We start from the raw sequence: 22,146 nt of genomic DNA on the forward strand, positions 1-22,146 counted from the left end.
TTTTCAGAATTCACAGAAACAAAATTAAACAGGATTCATGGAAACATCATAGTTTTGTCAAAATCATAAAAACATGAAATTTTATCTGAATTTATAGAAATTTTTTTAAAATATGAATTCAAGAATTCGTCGAAACAATGATTAGTTCAAAACACTTAGCAATATGATGATTCAGTTAAAATTCATAGTAGAAACATGTCTTTTTCAAAATTCACGTAAACATATTTTGTTTTTTGCAACATAAGTCTTTACTTCTTATGCGTGAAATAGTAAACAATTAAAAACTGTGAGAGTTAAATTCCAGCTTAGTTTGTCAGAATTCATGGAAACAAAATAATTTTTCATAACTTATCGAAACAATAGTTTTGTCAGAATTCAATGAAACAAAAATTTTATTTGAATTTATAGAAACGAATTTTATTTGAATTCATGGAAATATGATTTCAAGAATTCTTTGTAACAGTGATTATTTCAAAACATAGTAATTTGATGATTCAGTCAAAATTTACACAAACATAATAATTTTATTAAAATTTACAGAAACATATTGATTTTTTTTAAAATTCACAGAAACATATTGAATTTTGTTCAAAATTCACAGAAGCATATTGTCTTCTTCAAAATTCATTAAAACATAATATTGTTTTTGCAACAGTCTTTACTTCTTGCACATGAAATAGTAAACTATAAAAAATCATTACACCAGGAAAGTTAAATGATTAGATTCACACTTTAAATCCAAAAAATATGTTCAACATATTTTTCATGACTAGAGAAAAAAAAAACAGTTCAAAAACTGTGCTACATCTTAAGTTATGTAGCTTTTGCAAGTGAGATTTAACATACATAGTATCGTTGTGAAAAACATAAAATAAATGTTTGATTTCTTAACCTTAAATATGTTGAATCAAAACATTTTAAACACATGCACATGCTGCTCAACATGCAAAAAGCGACGAAGTAGCATTAAAATGTATCAGGAAAAAAAAACATAATTTCTGAATAGCTTTTTCACCTAATATTGCAAAACAGAGAGAGAACATTATAAGTTTTTTTTAAATATACAATGCTGCCTGTTAACAGATGGCGTTACTGGTCAAACAAATTACGTAAGCAGGTGAAAGATCTACAATAATCTACAATATTTACAAGTAATCAAAACTGCATTTCAGAGAACTTTCAGCAAAAATTACATAACGCATTAATCTAAGTACATTTTAAAATTAAATGTTTTTGAAAAGTATCAATGCAGTATTATATATATTTATATAACATAAGCATGAAATCATATAAAATATAATCGATATTATTAAAAAAATACATACATATAAGAACATTTTTTGTGAAAAACATTTCATCTGATTAAAAAATATAAAAATTAATTGTAATAAATAAAATAAGCAGAAAGTAATTTAATACTTACTTATACTATTAAAGTTGTGCAACTATATTCTGTATTAAAATTAGTTATAATGAAAAATAAAATCTTTAAATCTCCAATAGTTATATTGTATAAGATAAAGCAAATAAAAATAAGTTGATTAAAATTAAGTGCTTTAATTTTTAAATACGCAAAATTCACATAAATTAAATAGCAGCATTTTGTGTAGCAGTTTAGAAAAAAAGGCATTAAATGTTTATTAAAAAAATAATAAACAACTTATTTCCAGAAAATAAATGATTTAAGCAAATAAATTATTAATATAAAGTGCTTTAATTTTTAAAACGCAAAATTTAGCATGAATTAATTAGCAGCAATTAAAAAATTTATCAAAAATAACGAATAACTTAATAAACTGTTATTTCCAGAAATAGTTATAAAATAAAAAATACATTTTTAAAAATGGTTAAATACATTTTTATACATCTTACGTATTAGTTTTCTCTTCAAAAAAAAAAAAATTTTTTTTTAACAATATGAAGAGCAGAAACTTTTCATAAAGTTTTTTTTTGCTTATTTTTTTTAAACATGATACACTCTAAAGTTATTTACTTGCAATAGATTGCAATTTATAATTAATCACAAAATACGTTGGAAAAGTAATATTGCTGAACTGCCCTCTGAATAAAGCATTATAATACAGCCTACTTAAATAACCCGTGCTGCAGTACAATCACTGAAGTTTTAAAACAGTTTCTTTTTTTGTTGTTGGAATGTTTGAGAATGCAGGTGAAAAATAACTATATTCAGTGGACGTGGGGAGGCTTTTTTCGCCTCGGTGGGGTGGACCAGCCGCCGCTTGACCAACTGTCGCAACGCTTCAGTGTTGAGGGTATTCCATGAAATGTTGCGATACGGTTTTGCTGCAAAAATAGCACATTTCAATAAGTCTTTAAAGAACAATTTATGTATTTATTTGTATTTACAATTCTATATGGTAAAAAAAATATTTTTTCGTATCGGTACCTGTATCGTCATCTGAGATTCTAAATGCTTTTTTTCAATGTGGAAAAATTTTAAAACGAAATGTCGGAGAAATGATTCCACTAGACTTTGTAAACAAAATAAGGTTCTAAATGGTTTTTTAATTCGGAAAAATTTTAAAACGAAACGTCGGAGCAATGATTCCACTAGACTTCGAAAACTAAATAAGGTTCTAAATGGTTTTTTTCAATGTGGAAAAATTTTAAAACGAAATGTCGGAGAAATGATTCCACTAGACTTTGTAAACAAAATAAGGTTCTAAATGGTTTTTTCATTCGGAAAAATTTTAAAACGAAACGTCGGAGCAATGATTCCACTAGACTTCGAAAACTAAATAAGGTTCTAAATGGTTTTCTTCAATGTGGAAAAATTTTAAAACCAAATATCGGAGAAATGATTCCACTAGACTTTGAAAACAAAATAAGGTTCTAAACGGTTTATTTCAATTTGAAAATTTTTTAAAACGAAATGACGGAGCAATGTTTCCACAAGACTTTGAAAATTGAATGCTTTCATAATTTTGGGTTCCCTTTAAACCTTAGACGCAGAATTTTTATTAAAACATATTTTTCATTATTTTGTATTAAATTAGGTCAAAGTAAATGAAAAATATAATACTTAGCATTTTAATAATTAATGGATATGAAATACAGCACCAGTGTCTTTTTCTGCGTTAAAAGTAAAATCTTCCAAACTCGGCTTACTTCCAAACGATAATTTTTCAAACTTGCACTTATTTGCAGTGAGTTATATCTAAGCGGAACAGTTTTTTATCATTGAAATTTCTTTAATTAACAAAATCAATTATTGGTAATTTTTTGAATATAAATGGAAAAATATAACTTTTTTTGGATTTTATATTTTAGTACAAATATAATCTAACAGATTTTTTTAATAGCGGTTAAGACTTTTTTTAAATTAAAAATACCAAAAAATATTTTTACGTGTAATTAGAGCGTTGGAAAACAGTATATAAAATGGACACCGGTATCCCCATCGGCTTCAAATATGGGTCTCTATATAAAATATGAATTTTTAATCATTTTTATGCGTCTTATAATATTCATAAATATTCATAATAATTCCCAACCCTTATTTATTTTAAACTGCAGATATCAGGTAAGTTCCTTAAAGTTTAAGAAAACCCGCATAAGAATCCAAGCATTAGATCAGAAGTTATTTATCCGGTTAGCATCCAGTGTCATATTTATAGGGCAGAACACATATTTTGGTAAGATAAAAAATAAAACATCGCTCACAAAAATTTCTATTTTTGTAGAACAATTATTTCAACACCTTATTTGTCTAGGAAAATCAAAAGATTCGCATCCGCCATAATTTATGAATGATATAGATGTTATCCATCAATAGATCTAGAATTATAAGGAACGGAGACTTATTGAAATATAATGGTGGCTAACAACAGACAATAGCCTGTCGATTTAATATCATTACCACTTTTTCATTAATGGCATTTTTTGTAGAACAATTATTTCAATATCTCATTTGTCTAGGAAAATCAAAAGACTAATGGCATTTTTTGTAGAACAATTATTTCAATATCTCATTTGTCTAGGAAAATCAAAAGATTGACATTCCGCTATAATTTATGAATGATATAGATATTATCTATCAATAGATCTAGAATTATAAGGAACGGAGACTTATTGAAATATAATGGTGGTGAACAATAGACAAAGACCTTTAAATTTAATATCATTACCACTTTTTCATTAATGGCATTTTCTGTATCACATCAATATAAAAAAAATCTGGATAAAATGAGTTAAAGTGTAATGTTTTTCTATTATTTTAAAGCACGGGGCTCAGAATAATGACTTTTGATAACATATAAAGTTTGTTCTTTAGACTTATTTAAATACAATTGTGAAATTACTTTAGATAAAGTTCTATTTTAAAAAAAATTTAAAAGCAAATTTATGTAATATACAAACCTTAATCCATTATGTACGAAGACTGCAAGTAAAAGAACAAATATTATTGTATTTAAACGAAATACATAGAACATTAAATAAATTGCAATTTAAAACTAAAAGATACCATTGCAAAATACTTTTTCCCTTACTATAGGGATTTTTCTTTTTATCCATTTACCTTATGTTGGATTTAACACAACTCAATTAACTTAGAAAATCAGATAGGGGCACATTGTAGGGAGGAAAAAATTTAAACATTTTCTTTTAGTGATTCTCTTGTTCGTATATTTTAAAGGGATTTGATAGCTGTTTTAAATGTAAAAGAAAAACTTTCCTAATTTAGATACGGTCGCCGTTAGAAAGGGAGAAAAAACTATTTTTTTTTTGCGATAAAATAAAACGTGGAATGAAGCACTTAGGAAATATGAGGGAAAATTTAAGCAGGAAGTTTTTTTCTAAGCTTTTTTAAAGACTGTAGATATATTTCTTATGTATTTAGTAAGTACCGAGACATATACAGTAATAAAATTTTTCACTGTAGAAAAAGTACACTAGAATATAAAACTATTTTTAATTTTACGTTAGATTAACAATAGACTTTTTACTTGATTAAAAAATATCATTCACTTCAAAAATATATAAATAAGAAATAACAGCGCTCAAAAACAAGGGCCCGTTTTCAAGACTTGTCAGACGTTAATGAGAAGAAACAGAAGTTGCCAACGAAACATGGAAAATAAATGTTCGACGAAGAGGCGCTTTTGGGTCTAATTAGTTTACCAAGAGCTGAATCAACTATTGGATGGTTAAATCCACTGTTAGCAGCAAGCGAACGGAGGAAGTTAAGTTCGGAGTTCGAAGAAGAAGAGTCAGAGCAAAGGTAAAGAGAGGAATGCATAAAATGCAGAAATTTTCTGACAATTGGGATGATTAGATTTAACATGAGAGAGAGCAAAGAGAGGGTAATATGTTTACGATAAATAAAGAAGGGAAATGATTAGGGTATTTAAGTTACAAGAACATCTAAAAAAAAGTTAAGTAAAATTAATTTTCGCTTCTAAAGTATATTGAATCGAGTAAAGTAATCCAATAAAACTATACTTTCTCTTGATGTTGCTTTTCTTTTCATTTATCTCCTCATTTCTAGTGCTATTTGATTGTTTAAAACAATGGCTGCAAGAATTTTCCTACTTTTTTACTGAAATTGAAGATATTATCTTCCTTGTCAATTGAACTGCTTTTCAATTTAATGGAAATTTCTTTAAACAAATTAAGGGTTTAGTCATAAGCAACGCCCAGTCTTTGTAACATATTTATGCATTAATTGGAAGAAAAAGTTTTTAAACTGTTCGAATTCTCGTGGTAGAAAAATATATGATGGCGATACAGATTTGTCCTTGTAGACAGTGATACTGATTTTAATGAGTTACTTTCTGTTGTCAACTCGGTTGATCCAGACATTCAATTTACTTTAGACACAGAAATTAGTTTTACTTTACTAGATGTTCTTGGGACTAAATACCCAGATCATTTTTCCACCTCTATTTATCGTAAAAATTTTGCCTTCTCTTTGCCCTCTCAAGTTAATTCGAATAACCCCAATTATCAGGAAGTTTCTGCACTTCAGACTTTCGATTTCCACACACTTGACCTTCACTCTGAATCTTCTTTAAACTCCCAACTTAGCTTCCATCGCTCGCTTGCTTCTAACTGTGGATTTAACTCTTCTATCATTGATTTAAAATCATATTTAAGTCTCATAAAGATCCGATTAGATTTGATAAAAGTTGGGGCATTTACCATACTTTGACAGTGCGATCTTGGCTACATCAGACTCACTAGACAAGTTTTGAAATTTAGACTTAAGGAACACGATAGATATGTCCGTTATCAAGAATATGAGAAATCATTTGCTGCACTGTGTTGGAATCTTGTATATAAATTCTATTTCGACCCCAGTCACATCAGCTCATCTTGATGCCCTGGAATCTTGTTTTATTCATATGACTACTGATTTCTTTGTCAGCGACATTAGTTCCTTACCACCTCTCCATAGCACGTGGAAATGCATTTTACTCTGATTTGCCTCCTTCGACCACTGTGGTTTTTCTTGTTTTGCTTTTCATCTTTTTTCTCTCTCGGACACTGTGGTTTTCTTGTTTTGTTTCTCGCCTTCATTTTTTGTATGTAACTTTATGTTTTTTTTATTTCAAATCACTTCTGTTTCCTTACATTCACGTTTGGAAAGTCTTGAAAATGGGTGCCGATTTTTGAAACGCTTGAAACATGTCAACTGTATTTCCTGTTTAAAACATAATTCGACTCAAAAGTTATAAACAGTTTCTTAATTTATTCTCACAATGTTTTAATATTACTTATAGAGGTTTGATAACTCCGTTACCTTGTAATTATGAGCACAAACCAGACGACAAGGAAACTCCTGGATCAAGAATTTGGACAAATTTACCTTCATGGAGGTGTTACTGATAGAACTAACCCGCATTTACGTTACATGGATAGGAAAACCACATAAACCGTGGGTTTCATTTTGATAACGGTTACTTATTTTTTATTTACTAGTGGAAGTTGTTCTAAAACGTCACCAAAACCGACAAAAAAATAAATATTTGGCTGGATTTTTGCTAAGCTACTCGTAAAGGGCAAATTTTTTTTTTATTGGAGGCGGGTCCCTTTATCCTCGAAAAGTTTCTAAAAAAGAGCACTAACAACAAACTGAAATAATAAATGAAAGTTCACATACTTTTTTGTAGGTGTCGCCTCTGAGGTCTTCTGCCTCATATATAGTGTCAGCCGCCATATTTTCGTAGGCTGCTGTCATTTTACTTTCCCACTCTCCCGAAGATCTGTCCAGATCTTCTTCATTCAATTTGTTGCCATACCTTCGGCGCATATGGTGACGACCATACATCTAAATATAGAGAAAAAAATTAATTATTAAGCAAGCATATGAGCATAGAAATCAAAACCATTTTTCAGATATAATCTCAAAATACACCTGATACAAAAAATATGGACGGTAAAAAAGCCAGCAGCGCTCCCTAGTTTAGAAAACACCCATCCATTTAAAATTGTTATAATTCGACTTTTGAAATTGAAGCTAAATTCTAGAGATTATTATTACGGAATGAATCTTCAGTACTATTTTCATAAATCTAAATTTGTCTGTGCACTCAACACAGTCAGTTAGACAATTTTTGTAAAATTTATACATAAAAACCTAATGATTTTGAAATTTATGAATTTTGTACAATCATCCTAAGAAATGGAACAAATAAATATATATTGTTAAATCTGAATAATCAACTAAAAAAAATTTTGTACTTTTCGTTCTTAGCGATGTTCTTTCAGTTCAGCTTTTTAATATTCATTCGAAACAAGTTTAGAGATAGAAAAACTCATTTTCTCCTATTTGTTTGTTTGCTTTTTAAAAATAAAAAAAAACTTAGATGAAAAACAATTTGCAGACGTTATGATAATAATGCAGAGCTCGCAGCTGCTTTGGAAGGTTTCTGTTACTGGGGGAGAAAATTAACATTTAATAATGTAAGTTTTGATCAATATTATTCTTACTAAGCATATTAAATAATTACACTCTTTTTAAACATATTTTCATTTATGTCTTTTTTTTTTCAATTTTACTCGAGCAGCGTTTAGATAAATGTTTAGTATGCAGCATACTACGGCACATTTCGCCAAAATAAATTGTATGGAACAACTCGTTAGTTTTATAAAACACATCGGCGATGAGCTTTTTAATTAAGACACAGCTCAAATTGCGTGTTACAGAAACTAGACGCGGCTCTAAATGCTTCTGAAAGAAAATGATCACAGCTCAAAGTGCGCGTAAAAGAAAAAGGGCATAAAAAATTTATTTCGTTTGTAAACTAACTTTATGAAAATTCTTCTTTTTCTGAACATTTTACTAATGAATCCAAATAAATTCGTAATGCAATGTCGCGTATTTTCCTACATCCCTTACCCTTAGTATATTTTCTAGAATAAGTTCTATTTTTAAAGACTTGATATGCAAGCAGTTTTTTTATTAGCTTGTCATGGATCCTATCAATTTATAATAGTGACATTAAATTAAGAGTGTACGAATTTGGATTTTAAAAACTGTTTTATCATCTAGAGTTACTACGAAGAGATCGCCTGAATAGTTTTATATAGAATCTGTAATACACCCAGTCACCCCGATCCTGAAGACCAGGATTTAGACCCATAATGAGTATGCTTCCTGATAAAAAAGTAAAGAAAAGTAAATACGAATTTCCTTGTTTAGTTTTTTTTCAATTTGGCTTGCGCATTGAAAAGGCTGTGTTAATTTTATTAAACACGCATTTTGAGCTGCATCCATTTTATTAAGCGCGCATTTTGAGCTGCACCCATTTTATTAAACGCGCATTTTGAGCTGCACCCATTTTATTAAACGCACATTTTCAGCTGTTCTCCAGAATAAAAATCTCCCAGACAAACTGCAGTTAGCAAAAATAACTGTAACAGAGCCTTTTCAATTTCTGAAATTTTAAAAATTATTATTATGTCTAAAGAACTAACCGTAACCGCTGCGAATAGAACGATAAAGATGAGGGAAGCTGCGCAAATGACGATGACAGCAATTGCCCATTGGGGTACTGGAGGCTCATACTGGTCTTCTGGAGAAGGTGTTGGTTGTCGCAATGGCTCTTCTTGTAGCACTGCAAAAAAATAAAAAATAAATTGAGAATATTTAGTTATGGATTACAATTTTTGAAAACAAAATTCCCTATAATGATGAGTGCGAAAATTGCCAACGTTATTCTGTATTGTGATAAGTAATTCTGAACAATGCACACCATAAGAAGACAATTAAAGGTCAAATAATGGTATGTGTGTACTACGAGTTCAAGACTGATATGAGTTTCCTTCCTAGTTTTCCATACAAAATCAAACAACAACGGAGATGTCCAAGGACGAGATTGAACTATATTACCAAATGGAATAAATCAATCAGTTGCCGTTTGCACCATTTCTATTTTTACTTTATTTTATAACCGGCATTGGAAAACAGACCCAATTCTGAGGTTATGATTATTAGCCCCATTTCTATTGAACGATTCATATTCACACCCAAATAGAAACTTTTCCTATAGGTTGCTATCTGTAACTGATCATTGTTTGACCTCTATAACATCTCAAAACAGCAGTTTAACGAGACTCATAGGCAAGCCTCAGTTTGGTCCCAGATTTTTCTCCGCTTTACATTTTGGATGTTGGAACCATCATTGCTACGTCCTGCCAAAATTGAAGGATGGTATTCAGAAAAGGGTATACCTGGCCTTCTCGTAATCTTTCTTTTGTTAGATGACTATGTTAATCTCGGATATGGTAAAGCAAAACCATAATGCAATTCTTAGTTGGGAGCGCCTTGATCATCCAGTTCTGATCTCGTACCTAGTGACTTGTATCGGTTTTGCGGCTTAAAAGAAGAATTTCGCACCCAGTGACTTGTATCGATTTTGCGGCTTAGAAGAAGAATCTCGCACCTAGTGACTTGTATCTGTTTTGCGACTTAGACGAAAAATCTCTGATGCAAATACTTTGGAAGCAATGAATCAAACAAGTCGTTCGACCTTATTGCAGAGAGCTGATTTTTTTTCCCTGAAAGCCGATAAAGAGGCATGGTAATTGCCTCAACGTACTTCGTAATTATGTGAAAAAATAAAGTTACGTCTTGGTTTTAGTACCTCGTTTTAATTTTGGTCTTTCATGTACAAAATCCACAGATGGCAGGGAAAAATTGTTTTCTGAAGAACAGGTTTAAAGAAGTTTATCATAGAAAGAAGAACAATGACGCCACTGCAATCAAATAAATTTTTCAAAGAGCAATAGACATAGCTGGTTTAGCTCAAATATAGTTTCAAAAAGGTTAGTTTATCTATTTACAGTTATTGAAAAATCCAAAAAAATAACTTGTTTGCTTGAATTTGTTAGACATACTTACTTGGAGTACATACTTACTTGGGCAGAATTAAACCTGCAAATAATCTAGCAATCCTCTGTTGTTTAATTAGACTATATAAACAGATGTTTAAATAAAAAAAAATTAGATTTTCTGCGGATTTGAAACAAATTATTTCAAAAGATAATTTTCAATGATTTGCTTGGTGATTTAAAGAAACTATTATTTAAATTCCAATGAAATGAATAAAAACATTCGAACTCTTTAGCAAAACAACATTAGACTCATTGATTTGAACCATGAATGCAAATAAAGTGATATCCAAAATAACAAAATAGAGTAGCGCTTATTCATTTGAATTATTTGAGACCATTGATTTGCATCTGTTTCAAACTAAAAACTGATTCAAAATAGAAATAGATTCAAATCACTTTTCTTAATTACTGACTATAATAGATCATTTACTTTAATTGAGTTAAAGTAATAGTTTAGAATAGCCAATTCAAATCAATAATTTTAAATTACGACTCGGCATTATTTTCTACCAGACACAACATTATTAATCGAAAATGTCTTAAAATTTAAATTAAAAAATACAAAAGGTGCATTTTAATTTTTTGTCTATACTCTATTAAGAACAACCTATTAAATACAACCGTTTAAACTTAATACAATAAGTATATTTTAAACATCAGTATTATGTTAAAATATACAACAAGTATAGCAGAATACCAAGCTAAAGTATGCTGAAAACTTTATCCGAAAGTTTAAAGTTTAAAATTTTTTTTAAAAAACCGTTAAAGTATAAATTCTTTTTCAATTCAGTTTTCTTAGTTTTTCTGTATATATTTATATAGTTTTCCAATTTTCCGTTCGTGAAAGAACTTATGATGTATCAGAAAATTGGAAACTCGTAACTGTAAAATGTAGAAAAATCCAGTAAAGGATTGACGTAAATCTACACGGATTAATGTTACTTTCCGAGACATTTTAAGGAAAACTTTTATTTCTTCTTTTAAGAAGCATGTTTTTTTAAAGTATAGAATTTAAAAGTTAAAAAAAAAGGTAAGTATTGAAAAAATATTTACTGACATGATGTCAAAAGTTAAAAAAAAAAATGGATGAATTTTGATATTTAAAAATAGAATTCCAGAAAAATTTAAGTAAAAGTTGCTTTCTTGATTAAATTTAAAAGCAGAGTTTACTTTAAAAGTATTTTTCAAACTTAGATCCATTTTCTGAAGTTGGTGTCTTTTATTTAATTATAGCTTTTAACGAAATTAAGACAGTTAACTTTTTTCTGTTGATGCAATACAATATGTTACGCTAAAAAATATTCAGATCAAATTTACTTTTAAGTTGATATTTCAGAGATGTTAACTGCTCGAGATTCGCAAAATATTTTAAAAAGCGGTAGAGAACTGAAATTTGCAGATTTTCGGTCAATTATGCCAATTTCTTAAACGCTCGACTAAACTGTTACAAAGTGGCACATCACATTAGCCATGGAATTATTTAGAAGCAATGGTGAGTAAAAATCCTATAAATCGAATTTACTAAACCAAGAAACGTATATTAAAAGACTACCACTGGAAAGTATTTATCCACAAACCGGAGCAAGTTGGCATCTCTGATATTTATGTATCCGAAACTACTACAGATATTACAATAAGTAATAAACGAAAATTGATAAAAAATATACTAAGTTTTCTTTTTAAAAACACAGCTATACTTTTTGTATATAATAGGCGTCCGAGGACTACGATATTTCCCCTATCTCCTCACTTTTCCCTTCTCCGTAACCATGGTTTCAGCAAAACTTGCAGATTGATTAAAATGGAATAAGGGAAAGGGAAAGGGCGTGACTTTGAGATGCCTATTCTATTCTCAAGAGTTTAATCTGCGATTAAATTCTTTTCACTCATTTTGTAGTTTCACACTGTCTATGCTCTTTGTAAAGCAGGCTGTAACGTATGAGTGCGAGGCAAAATTCCTGGCCCTAGATGGCGCCACTGGAAAGCAAGAAGAGCACCCCTTGTCTTAAAAATAGGCTTGTCAGTATTAACAAGTGGCATAAGACAACAACACGGCCAATGATTTCTAATGTTGTATAAAAGGCGATAAATTCTTACAGAACTGTTGGTATTGGTGGTGCAGAAGCAGTGCCTCAAACATAACCTCATATAGTGTAAGGTTGGTAACTTTATATGGTGTAAACATATGATGTAAGGTTGGAGGATAATACTGACTATGTAATAAAGAATTTGTATAAGCACAAAAAGACCAAGTACAAAATATGTGGAAGCAAGTTAATTACAGATCACATATCGAATATTTATAACTGTAAAAAAACACTTGGTATATTTTTCTTTATATTCATGCATTACTTATGGTAATATGTGTAGTTTCCTAAAATAAATATTTAAAAACCCGTTATTCATTTGTGCCTTGTGATGAGATAGAATAGAGTGAAATAAAATTTGGTTTCGCGAATTTATTAGCATTGTAAATTTATACTGATAAAATATATATATACAAGACTTTATGATAACAAAACACTATTTCATCCATAATTAAATGTTAAGCAACTGTTTAAAATTATACGCTATGACCTAAAACCTGCTATCTTAGAAATGTCACACAAAGTGTTCCGCAATCACTTATTTCAATAATAAATAACTGAAATCACTTAATCCGAAATAAAAACATTTGATTTGAAAAATGCCCAACCCAAATTAATTTATTCATCTAAATTTAGTGAAATCAGTGTTCAATTCAAGAAAATATTCAATTCATATGAATATATATTTCATAATCATATTTCAAGAAAATAGTCAATTCATATAAATATATATTTCATTATCATATTTCAAGAAAATAGTCAATTCATATAAATCAAAAAATTAAAAGAATTATTTTGAATCACTGCTTTGAATTTCCTCAGACTAATATATTTATGTAAATTAAGTTAAATCATAGTAAAATTTTATAAAAAAATCCTTTCACTAAATTCGAATCAAAAGATTTAAATATGTGATTAGTATCACAACTTAAAGAATTCTCAATATTTAAGTAAATTTAATTAAATCAGAGTAAAAATTTCATAAAAATTCAGAATCACTTCACTAAATTCTAATCAAAACACTCAAATAACTGATTAGAATTAGGACCCGAAGAATCTTCAAACAAATATATTTAAGTAAATTTAGTGAATTAGTGTGAAGAATTATTCGAATCATCGATTCAGTACTGTTGAATTTGCGGATAAAAGTTATAAATCTCAAAATATTGCCAGCTCAGGTTATCTGAGTCAAACACATTTGCTTTTTATAACTGTGAAAAAAAAATTTTTTGACACCTTGTAAAAAATATAGCCGAATAAACAGAAAAATAAGAAATACTGCTGACTCTAGAGAAAAGTCTTGGAAATCAATGATAATCTAATTTCGACCTTATAAAGAAAAGAAATCCCTATCCAATGAAACTTTTTCCCTAAAGACTTTCTAGAGGGAAAATTCTTGTATTTGATTGTGTTCCTTTCCTTCAATTTTATCTCCTTGTAGAAAAGTGAATTAGTTTAAAAGTTACTTTAGCTGAGAGTGTAAAGTTAAAGAAAACTAGAAGCTTTATAATTTACGTCACCGTAAAGTACTTTCAATACTCAAAACCATTTATTTAGAATGTAAAGTGCTTAGCTATAATTTTTTTTAACACACAAACATTTGAAAAAGACATTTTTATGGTGTAACGAGATATTGAGAAAATATTTTACTGGATTTAAATATGCTAAAGGAAATGCATTGAAAAGGAGATGACATTTTTTGTCTCCGCGCATGAATATTCCAAGGTATTTTAGGTTAAAAAAATGGTTAATTTTTTTTTTTGCTTACCACCTACGAGATCTAGACGTTTCAACAAACCACTTTTACAAGGTAAAAGTACCGCTATTGACTTTACTTTCACCAAAACTCTACAGATACCAAAATCAAATTTATGTCAAGACATAAGTTTTTTAGACCTAAAAATGTTCGAAGAAATACACTAGAATAAAGGTTACCAACATATTGCATGTTCGAAAGCCATAGATATTTTAACGTACAATTTTAGCTAAAAAAAACAGGTTTGTGAGATTTGTCCACGTACTATCTACAAGCTCAGGACGTTTTCACGTACCAGTTTGAGCTAAAAATATCAACCTATTGTTTTACAATGTAAAAGACATAGTTATTAACTTTCTTAAGACCAAAACAATGGAGACACCAAAATCAAGTTTATATCAAAATAATGTAAGCTTTTTCCGACGCATTAGAAACATGCTAAAAGAACTGCATTCGAACAGTGATTCCAAACTTTTTTTTTCAGGGTACCACCTACAAGCTCAGGACGTTTTCACGTACCATTTTGAGCTAAAAATATCAAACTATTGTTTTACAATGTAAAAGACATAGTTATTAACTTTCTTAAGACCAAAACAATGGAGACACCAAAATCAAGTTTATATCAAAATAATGTAAGCTTTTTCCGACGCATTAGAAACATGCTAAAAGAACTGCATTCGAACAGTGATTCCAAACTTTTTTTTTCAGCGTACCACCTACAAGCTCAGGACGTTTTCACGTACCATTTTGAGCTAAAAATATCAAACTATTGTTTTACAATGTAAAAGACATAGTTATTAACTTTCTTAAGACCAAAACAATGGAGACACCAAAATCAAGTTTATATCAAAATAATGTAAGCTTTTTCCGACGCATTAGAAACATGCTAAAAGAACTGCATTCGAACAGTGATTCCAAACTTTTTTTTTCAGCGTACCACCTACAAGCTCAGGACGTTTTCACGTACCATTTTGAGCTAAAAATATCAAACTATTGTTTTACAATGTAAAAGACATAGTTATTAACTTTCTTAAGACCAAAACAATGGAGACACCAAAATCAAGTTTATATCAAAATAATGTAAGCTTTTTCCGACGCATTAGAAACATGCTAAAAGAACTGCATTCGAACAGTGATTCCAAACTTTTTTTTTCAGGGTACCACCTACAAGCTCAGGACGTTTTCACGTACCATTTTGAGCTAAAAATATCAAACTATTGTTTTACAATGTAAAAGACATAGTTATTAACTTTCTTAAGACCAAAACAATGGAGACACCAAAATCAAGTTTATATCAAAATAATGTAAGCTTTTTCCGACGCATTAGAAACATGCTAAAAGAACTGCATTCAAACAGTGATTCCAAACTTTTTTTTTTCAGGGTACCACCTACAAGCTCAGGACGTTTTCACGTACCATTTTGAGCTAAAAATATCAAACTATTGTTTTACAATGTAAAAGACATAGTTATTAACTTTCTTAAGACCAAAACAATGGAGACACCAAAATCAAGTTTATATCAAAATAATGTAAGCTTTTTCCGACGCATTAGAAACATGCTAAAAAACTGCATTCGAACAGTGATTCCAAACTTTTTTTTTCAGGGTACCACCTACAAGCTCAGGACGTTTTCACGTACCATTTTGAGCTAAAAATATCAAACTGTTGTTTTACAATGTAAAAGACATAGTTATTAACTTTCTTAAGACCAAAACAATGGAGACACCAAAATCAAGTTTATATCAAAATAATGTAAGCTTTTTCCGACGCATTAGAAACATGCTAAAAGAACTGCATTCGAACAGTGATTCCAAACTTTTTTTTTCAGGGTACCACCTACAAGCTCAGGACGTTTTCACGTACCATTTTGAGCTCAAAATATCACACTTTTGTTTTACAATGTAAAAGACATAGTTATTAACTTTCTTAAGACCAAAACAATGGAGACACCAAAATCAAGTTTATATCAAAATAATGTAAGCTTTTTCCGACGCATTAGAAACATGCTAAAAGAACTGCATTCGAACAGTGATTCCAAACTTTTTTTTTCAGCGTACCACCTACAAGCTCAGGACGTTTTCACGTACCATTTTGAGCTAAAAATATCAAACTATTGTTTTACAATGTAAAAGACATAGTTATTAACTTTCTTAAGACCAAAACAATGGAGACACCAAAATCAAGTTTATATCAAAATAATGTAAGCTTTTTCCGACGCATTAGAAACATGCTAAAAGAACTGCATTCGAACAGTGATTCCAAACTTTTTTTTTCAGCGTACCACCTACAAGCTCAGGACGTTTTCACGTACCATTTTGAGCTAAAAATATCAAACTATTGTTTTACAATGTAAAAGACATAGTTATTAACTTTCTTAAGACCAAAACAATGGAGACACCAAAATCAAGTTTATATCAAAATAATGTAAGCTTTTTCCGACGCATTAGAAACATGCTAAAAGAACTGCATTCGAACAGTGATTCCAAACTTTTTTTTTCAGCGTACCACCTACAAGCTCAGGACGTTTTCACGTACCATTTTGAGCTAAAAATATCAAACTATTGTTTTACAATGTAAAAGACATAGTTATTAACTTTCTTAAGACCAAAACAATGGAGACACCAAAATCAAGTTTATATCAAAATAATGTAAGCTTTTTCCGACGCATTAGAAACATGCTAAAAGAACTGCATTCGAACAGTGATTCCAAACTTTTTTTTTCCAGCGCGTACCACCTACAAGCTCAGGACGTTTTCACGTACCATTTTGAGCTAAAAATATCAAACTATTGTTTTACAATGTAAAAGACATAGTTATTAACTTTCTTAAGACCAAAACAATGGAGACACCAAAATCAAGTTTATATCAAAATAATGTAAGCTTTTTCCGACGCATTAGAAACATGCTAAAAGAACTGCATTCGAACAGTGATTCCAAACTTTTTTTTTCCAGCGCGTACCACCTACAAGCTCAGGACGTTTTCACGTACCAGTTTGAGCTAAAAATATCAAACTATTGTTTTACAATGTAAAAGACATAGTTATTAACTTTCTTAAGACCAAAACAATGGAGACACCAAAATCAAGTTTATATCAAAATAATGTAAGCTTTTTCCGACGCATTAGAAACATGCTAAAAGAACTGCATTCGAACAGTGATTCCAAACTTTTTTTTTCAGCGTACCACCTACAAGCTCAGGACGTTTTCACGTACCATTTTGAGCTAAAAATATCAAACTATTGTTTTACAATGTAAAAGACATAGTTATTAACTTTCTTAAGACCAAAACAATGGAGACACCAAAATCAAGTTTATATCAAAATAATGTAAGCTTTTTCCGACGCATTAGAAACATGCTAAAAGAACTGCATTCGAACAGTGATTCCAAACTTTTTTTTTTCAGGGTACCACTTACAAGCTCAGGACGTTTTCACGTACCATTTTGAGCTAAAAATATCAAACTATTGTTTTACAATGTAAAAGACATAGTTATTAACTTTCTTAAGACCAAAACAATGGAGACACCAAAATCAAGTTTATATCAAAATAATGTAAGCTTTTTCCGACGCATTAGAAACATGCTAAAAGAACTGCATTCGAACAGTGATTCCAAACTTTTTTTTTCAGGGTACCACCTACAAGCTCAGGACGTTTTCACGTACCATTTTGAGCTAAAAATATCAAACTATTGTTTTACAATGTAAAAGACATAGTTATTAACTTTCTTAAGACCAAAACAATGGAGACACCAAAATCAAGTTTATATCAAAATAATGTAAGCTTTTTCCGACGCATTAGAAACATGCTAAAAGAACTGCATTCGAACAGTGATTCCAAACTTTTTTTTTCAGGGTACCACCTACAAGCTCAGGACGTTTTCACGTACCATTTTGAGCTAAAAATATCAAACTATTGTTTTACAATGTAAAAGACATAGTTATTAACTTTCTTAAGACCAAAACAATGGAGACACCAAAATCAAGTTTATATCAAAATAATGTAAGCTTTTTCCGACGCATTAGAAACATGCTAAAAGAACTGCATTCGAACAGTGATTCCAAACTTTTTTTTTCAGCGTACCACCTACAAGCTCAGGACGTTTTCACGTACCATTTTGAGCTAAAAATATCAAACTATTGTTTTACAATGTAAAAGACATAGTTATTAACTTTCTTAAGACCAAAACAATGGAGACACCAAAATCAAGTTTATATCAAAATAATGTAAGCTTTTTCCGACGCATTAGAAACATGCTAAAAGAACTGCATTCGAACAGTGATTCCAAACTTTTTTTTTCAGCGTACCACCTACAAGCTCAGGACGTTTTCACGTACCATTTTGAGCTAAAAATATCAAACTATTGTTTTACAATGTAAAAGACATAGTTATTAACTTTCTTAAGACCAAAACAATGGAGACACCAAAATCAAGTTTATATCAAAATAATGTAAGCTTTTTCCGACGCATTAGAAACATGCTAAAAGAACTGCATTCGAACAGTGATTCCAAACTTTTTTTTTCCAGCGCGTACCACCTACAAGCTCAGGACGTTTTCACGTACCATTTTGAGCTAAAATTATCAAACTATTGTTTTACAATGTAAAAGACATAGTTATTAACTTTCTTAAGACCAAAACAATGGAGACACCAAAATCAAGTTTATATCAAAATAATGTAAGCTTTTTCCGACGCATTAGAAACATGCTAAAAGAACTGCATTCGAACAGTGATTCCAAACTTTTTTTTTCCAGCGCGTACCACCTACAAGCTCAGGACGTTTTCACGTACCAGTTTGAGCTAAAAATATCAAACTATTGTCTTACAATGTAAAAGACATAGTTATTAACTTTCTTAAGACCAAAACAATGGAGACACCAAAATCAAGTTTATATCAAAATAATGTAAGCTTTTTCCGACGCATTAGAAACATGCTAAAAGAACTGCATTCGAACAGTGATTCCAAGCTTTTTTTTTCAGGGTACCACCTACAAGCTCAGGACGTTTTCACGTACCATTTTGAGCTAAAAATATCAAGCTATTGTTTTACAATGTAAAAGACATAGTTATTAACTTTCTTAAGACCAAAACAATGGAGACACCAAAATCAAGTTTATATCAAAATAATGTAAGCTTTTTCCGACGCATTAGAAACATGCTAAAAGAACTGCATTCGAACAGTGATTCCAAACTTTTTTTTTCAGGGTACCACCTACAAGCTCAGGACGTTTTCACGTACCATTTTGAGCTAAAGATATCAAACTATTGTTTTACAATGTAAAAGACATAGTTATTAACTTTCTTAAGACCAAAACAATGGAGACACCAAAATCAAGTTTATATCAAAATAATGTAAGCTTTTTCCGACGCATTAGAAACATGCTAAAAGAACTGCATTCGAACAGTGATTCCAAACTTTTTTTTTCAGGGTACCACCTACAAGCTCAGGACGTTTTCACGTACCATTTTGAGCTAAAAATATCAAACTATTGTTTTACAATGTAAAAGACATAGTTATTAACTTTCTTAAGACCAAAACAATGGAGACACCAAAATCAAGTTTATATCAAAATAATGTAAGCTTTTTCCGACGCATTAGAAACATGCTAAAAGAACTGCATTCGAACAGTGATTCCAAACTTTTTTTTTCAGGGTACCACCTACAAGCTCAGGACGTTTTCACGTACCATTTTGAGCTAAAAATATCAAACTATTGTTTTACAATGTAAAAGACATAGTTATTAACTTTCTTAAGACCAAAACAATGGAGACACCAAAATCAAGTTTATATCAAAATAATGTAAGCTTTTTCCGACGCATTAGAAACATGCTAAAAGAACTGCATTCGAACAGTGATTCCAAACTTTTTTTTTCAGCGTACCACCTACAAGCTCAGGACGTTTTCACGTACCATTTTGAGCTAAAAATATCAAACTATTGTTTTACAATGTAAAAGACATAGTTATTAACTTTCTTAAGACCAAAACAATGGAGACACCAAAATCAAGTTTATATCAAAATAATGTAAGCTTTTTCCGACGCATTAGAAACATGCTAAAAGAACTGCATTCGAACAGTGATTCCAAACTTTTTTTTTCAGCGTACCACCTACAAGCTCAGGACGTTTTCACGTACCATTTTGAGCTAAAAATATCAAACTATTGTTTTACAATGTAAAAGACATAGTTATTAACTTTCTTAAGACCAAAACAATGGAGACACCAAAATCAAGTTTATATCAAAATAATGTAAGCTTTTTCCGACGCATTAGAAACATGCTAAAAGAACTGCATTCGAACAGTGATTCCAAACTTTTTTTTTCAGCGTACCACCTACAAGCTCAGGACGTTTTCACGTACCATTTTGAGCTAAAAATATCAAACTATTGTTTTACAATGTAAAAGACATAGTTATTAACTTTCTTAAGACCAAAACAATGGAGACACCAAAATCAAGTTTATATCAAAATAATGTAAGCTTTTTCCGACGCATTAGAAACATGCTAAAAGAACTGCATTCGAACAGTGATTCCAAACTTTTTTTTTCAGCGTACCACCTACAAGCTCAGGACGTTTTCACGTACCATTTTGAGCTAAAAATATCAAACTATTGTTTTACAATGTAAAAGACATAGTTATTAACTTTCTTAAGACCAAAACAATGGAGACACCAAAATCAAGTTTATATCAAAATAATGTAAGCTTTTTCCGACGCATTAGAAACATGCTAAAAGAACTGCATTCGAACAGTGATTCCAAATTTTTTTTTTCCAGCGCGTACCACCTACAAGCTCAGGACGTTTTCACGTACCAGTTTGAGCTAAAAATATCAAACTATTGTTTTACAATGTAAAAGACATAGTTATTAACTTTCTTAAGACCAAAACAATGGAGACACCAAAATCAAGTTTATATCAAAATAATGTAAGCTTTTTCCGACGCATTAGAAACATGCTAAAAGAACTGCATTCGAACAGTGATTCCAAACTTTTTTTTTCCAGCGCGTACCACCTACAAGCTCAGGACGTTTTCACGTACCATTTTGAGCTAAAAATATCAAACTATTGTTTTACAATGTAAAAGACATAGTTATTAACTTTCTTAAGACCAAAACAATGGAGACACCAAAATCAAGTTTATATCAAAATAATGTAAGCTTTTTCCGACGCATTAGAAACATGCTAAAAGAACTGCATTCGAACAGTGATTCCAAACTTTTTTTTTCCAGCGCGTACCACCTACAAGCTCAGGACGTTTTCACGTACCATTTTGAGCTAAAAATTTCAAACTATTGTTTTACGATGTAAAATATATAGCTATTAATTTTCTTCATACTAAAACAATGGAGATACCAAAATCAAGTTTACATCAGGATAATGTAAGCTTTTTCAGACGTATTAGAAATATAGGTTAAAAGAAGTGCTTTCGAACAGTGATTCCAAACTTTTTTTCCAGCCTGTACCACCTACAAGTTCAGGACGTTTTCACGTACCATTTTGAGCTAAAAATTTCAAAACGTGACAAACTATTGTTTCACAATGTAAAATACATAGCTATTAACTTTCTTTATGCTAAAACAATGGAGAAACCAATATCAAGTTTATATCAAGATAATGTAAACTTTTTAGTCAAATTAAAAATACAGTGTTTACTAAGGGTTTGCTAGCTAATAGGTCATAAATTTGCAGATATGTTTAATAATCAAGCACTATAGTGGAGCAAAATTAACACTCAAAATTTCACCAAAACCTTTTAGTTCGATAGTTTGGTTTTTCAATCATATGGAGAGTAAAAAAAATTTTTTTTGCTTTAATATTTTTTGCCATAAGAACGTTGCGAAATCGAATTGAAGCGGTCAATGTTAAAAGGGGGTATGTTACAAATCTGAACTTTCGAGAGAGAAAAAAAGAGTTAATTGTGGAAAGATTGTTTTAATTGCTTCCAAATT

General features: G+C 30.2%; 1 protein-coding gene across 2 annotated transcripts in view; it reads right to left on the bottom strand.

The window, feature by feature from the left end:
- Window positions 1-216: 216 nt before the first annotated feature.
- Window positions 217-22,146, bottom strand: part of LOC107456559 (uncharacterized) — a 213,910-nt gene continuing 191,980 nt past the window's right edge. Inside the window, exons 7-10 of one of the 2 annotated variants that reach the window (XM_043044187.3) lie at window positions 8,941-9,080; window positions 7,124-7,291; window positions 4,381-4,402; window positions 217-2,304 (exon numbers count right to left, since the gene is read on the bottom strand). In XM_043044187.3, the coding sequence (XP_042900121.2) occupies window positions 4,382-4,402; window positions 7,124-7,291; window positions 8,941-9,080 (329 nt within the window). In that variant the 3' untranslated portion in view covers window positions 217-2,304; window position 4,381. The remainder of the gene's footprint in view (window positions 2,305-4,380; window positions 4,403-7,123; window positions 7,292-8,940; window positions 9,081-22,146) is intronic. The other variant, XM_043044186.3, reaches the window with a different exon arrangement.

This window comes from Parasteatoda tepidariorum, chromosome 5 (genome assembly GCF_982258835.1).
Source record: "Parasteatoda tepidariorum strain Cologne lab strain chromosome 5, Ptep-v5.0, whole genome shotgun sequence".
Classification (NCBI taxonomy): Eukaryota; Metazoa; Arthropoda; class Arachnida; order Araneae; family Theridiidae; genus Parasteatoda; species Parasteatoda tepidariorum.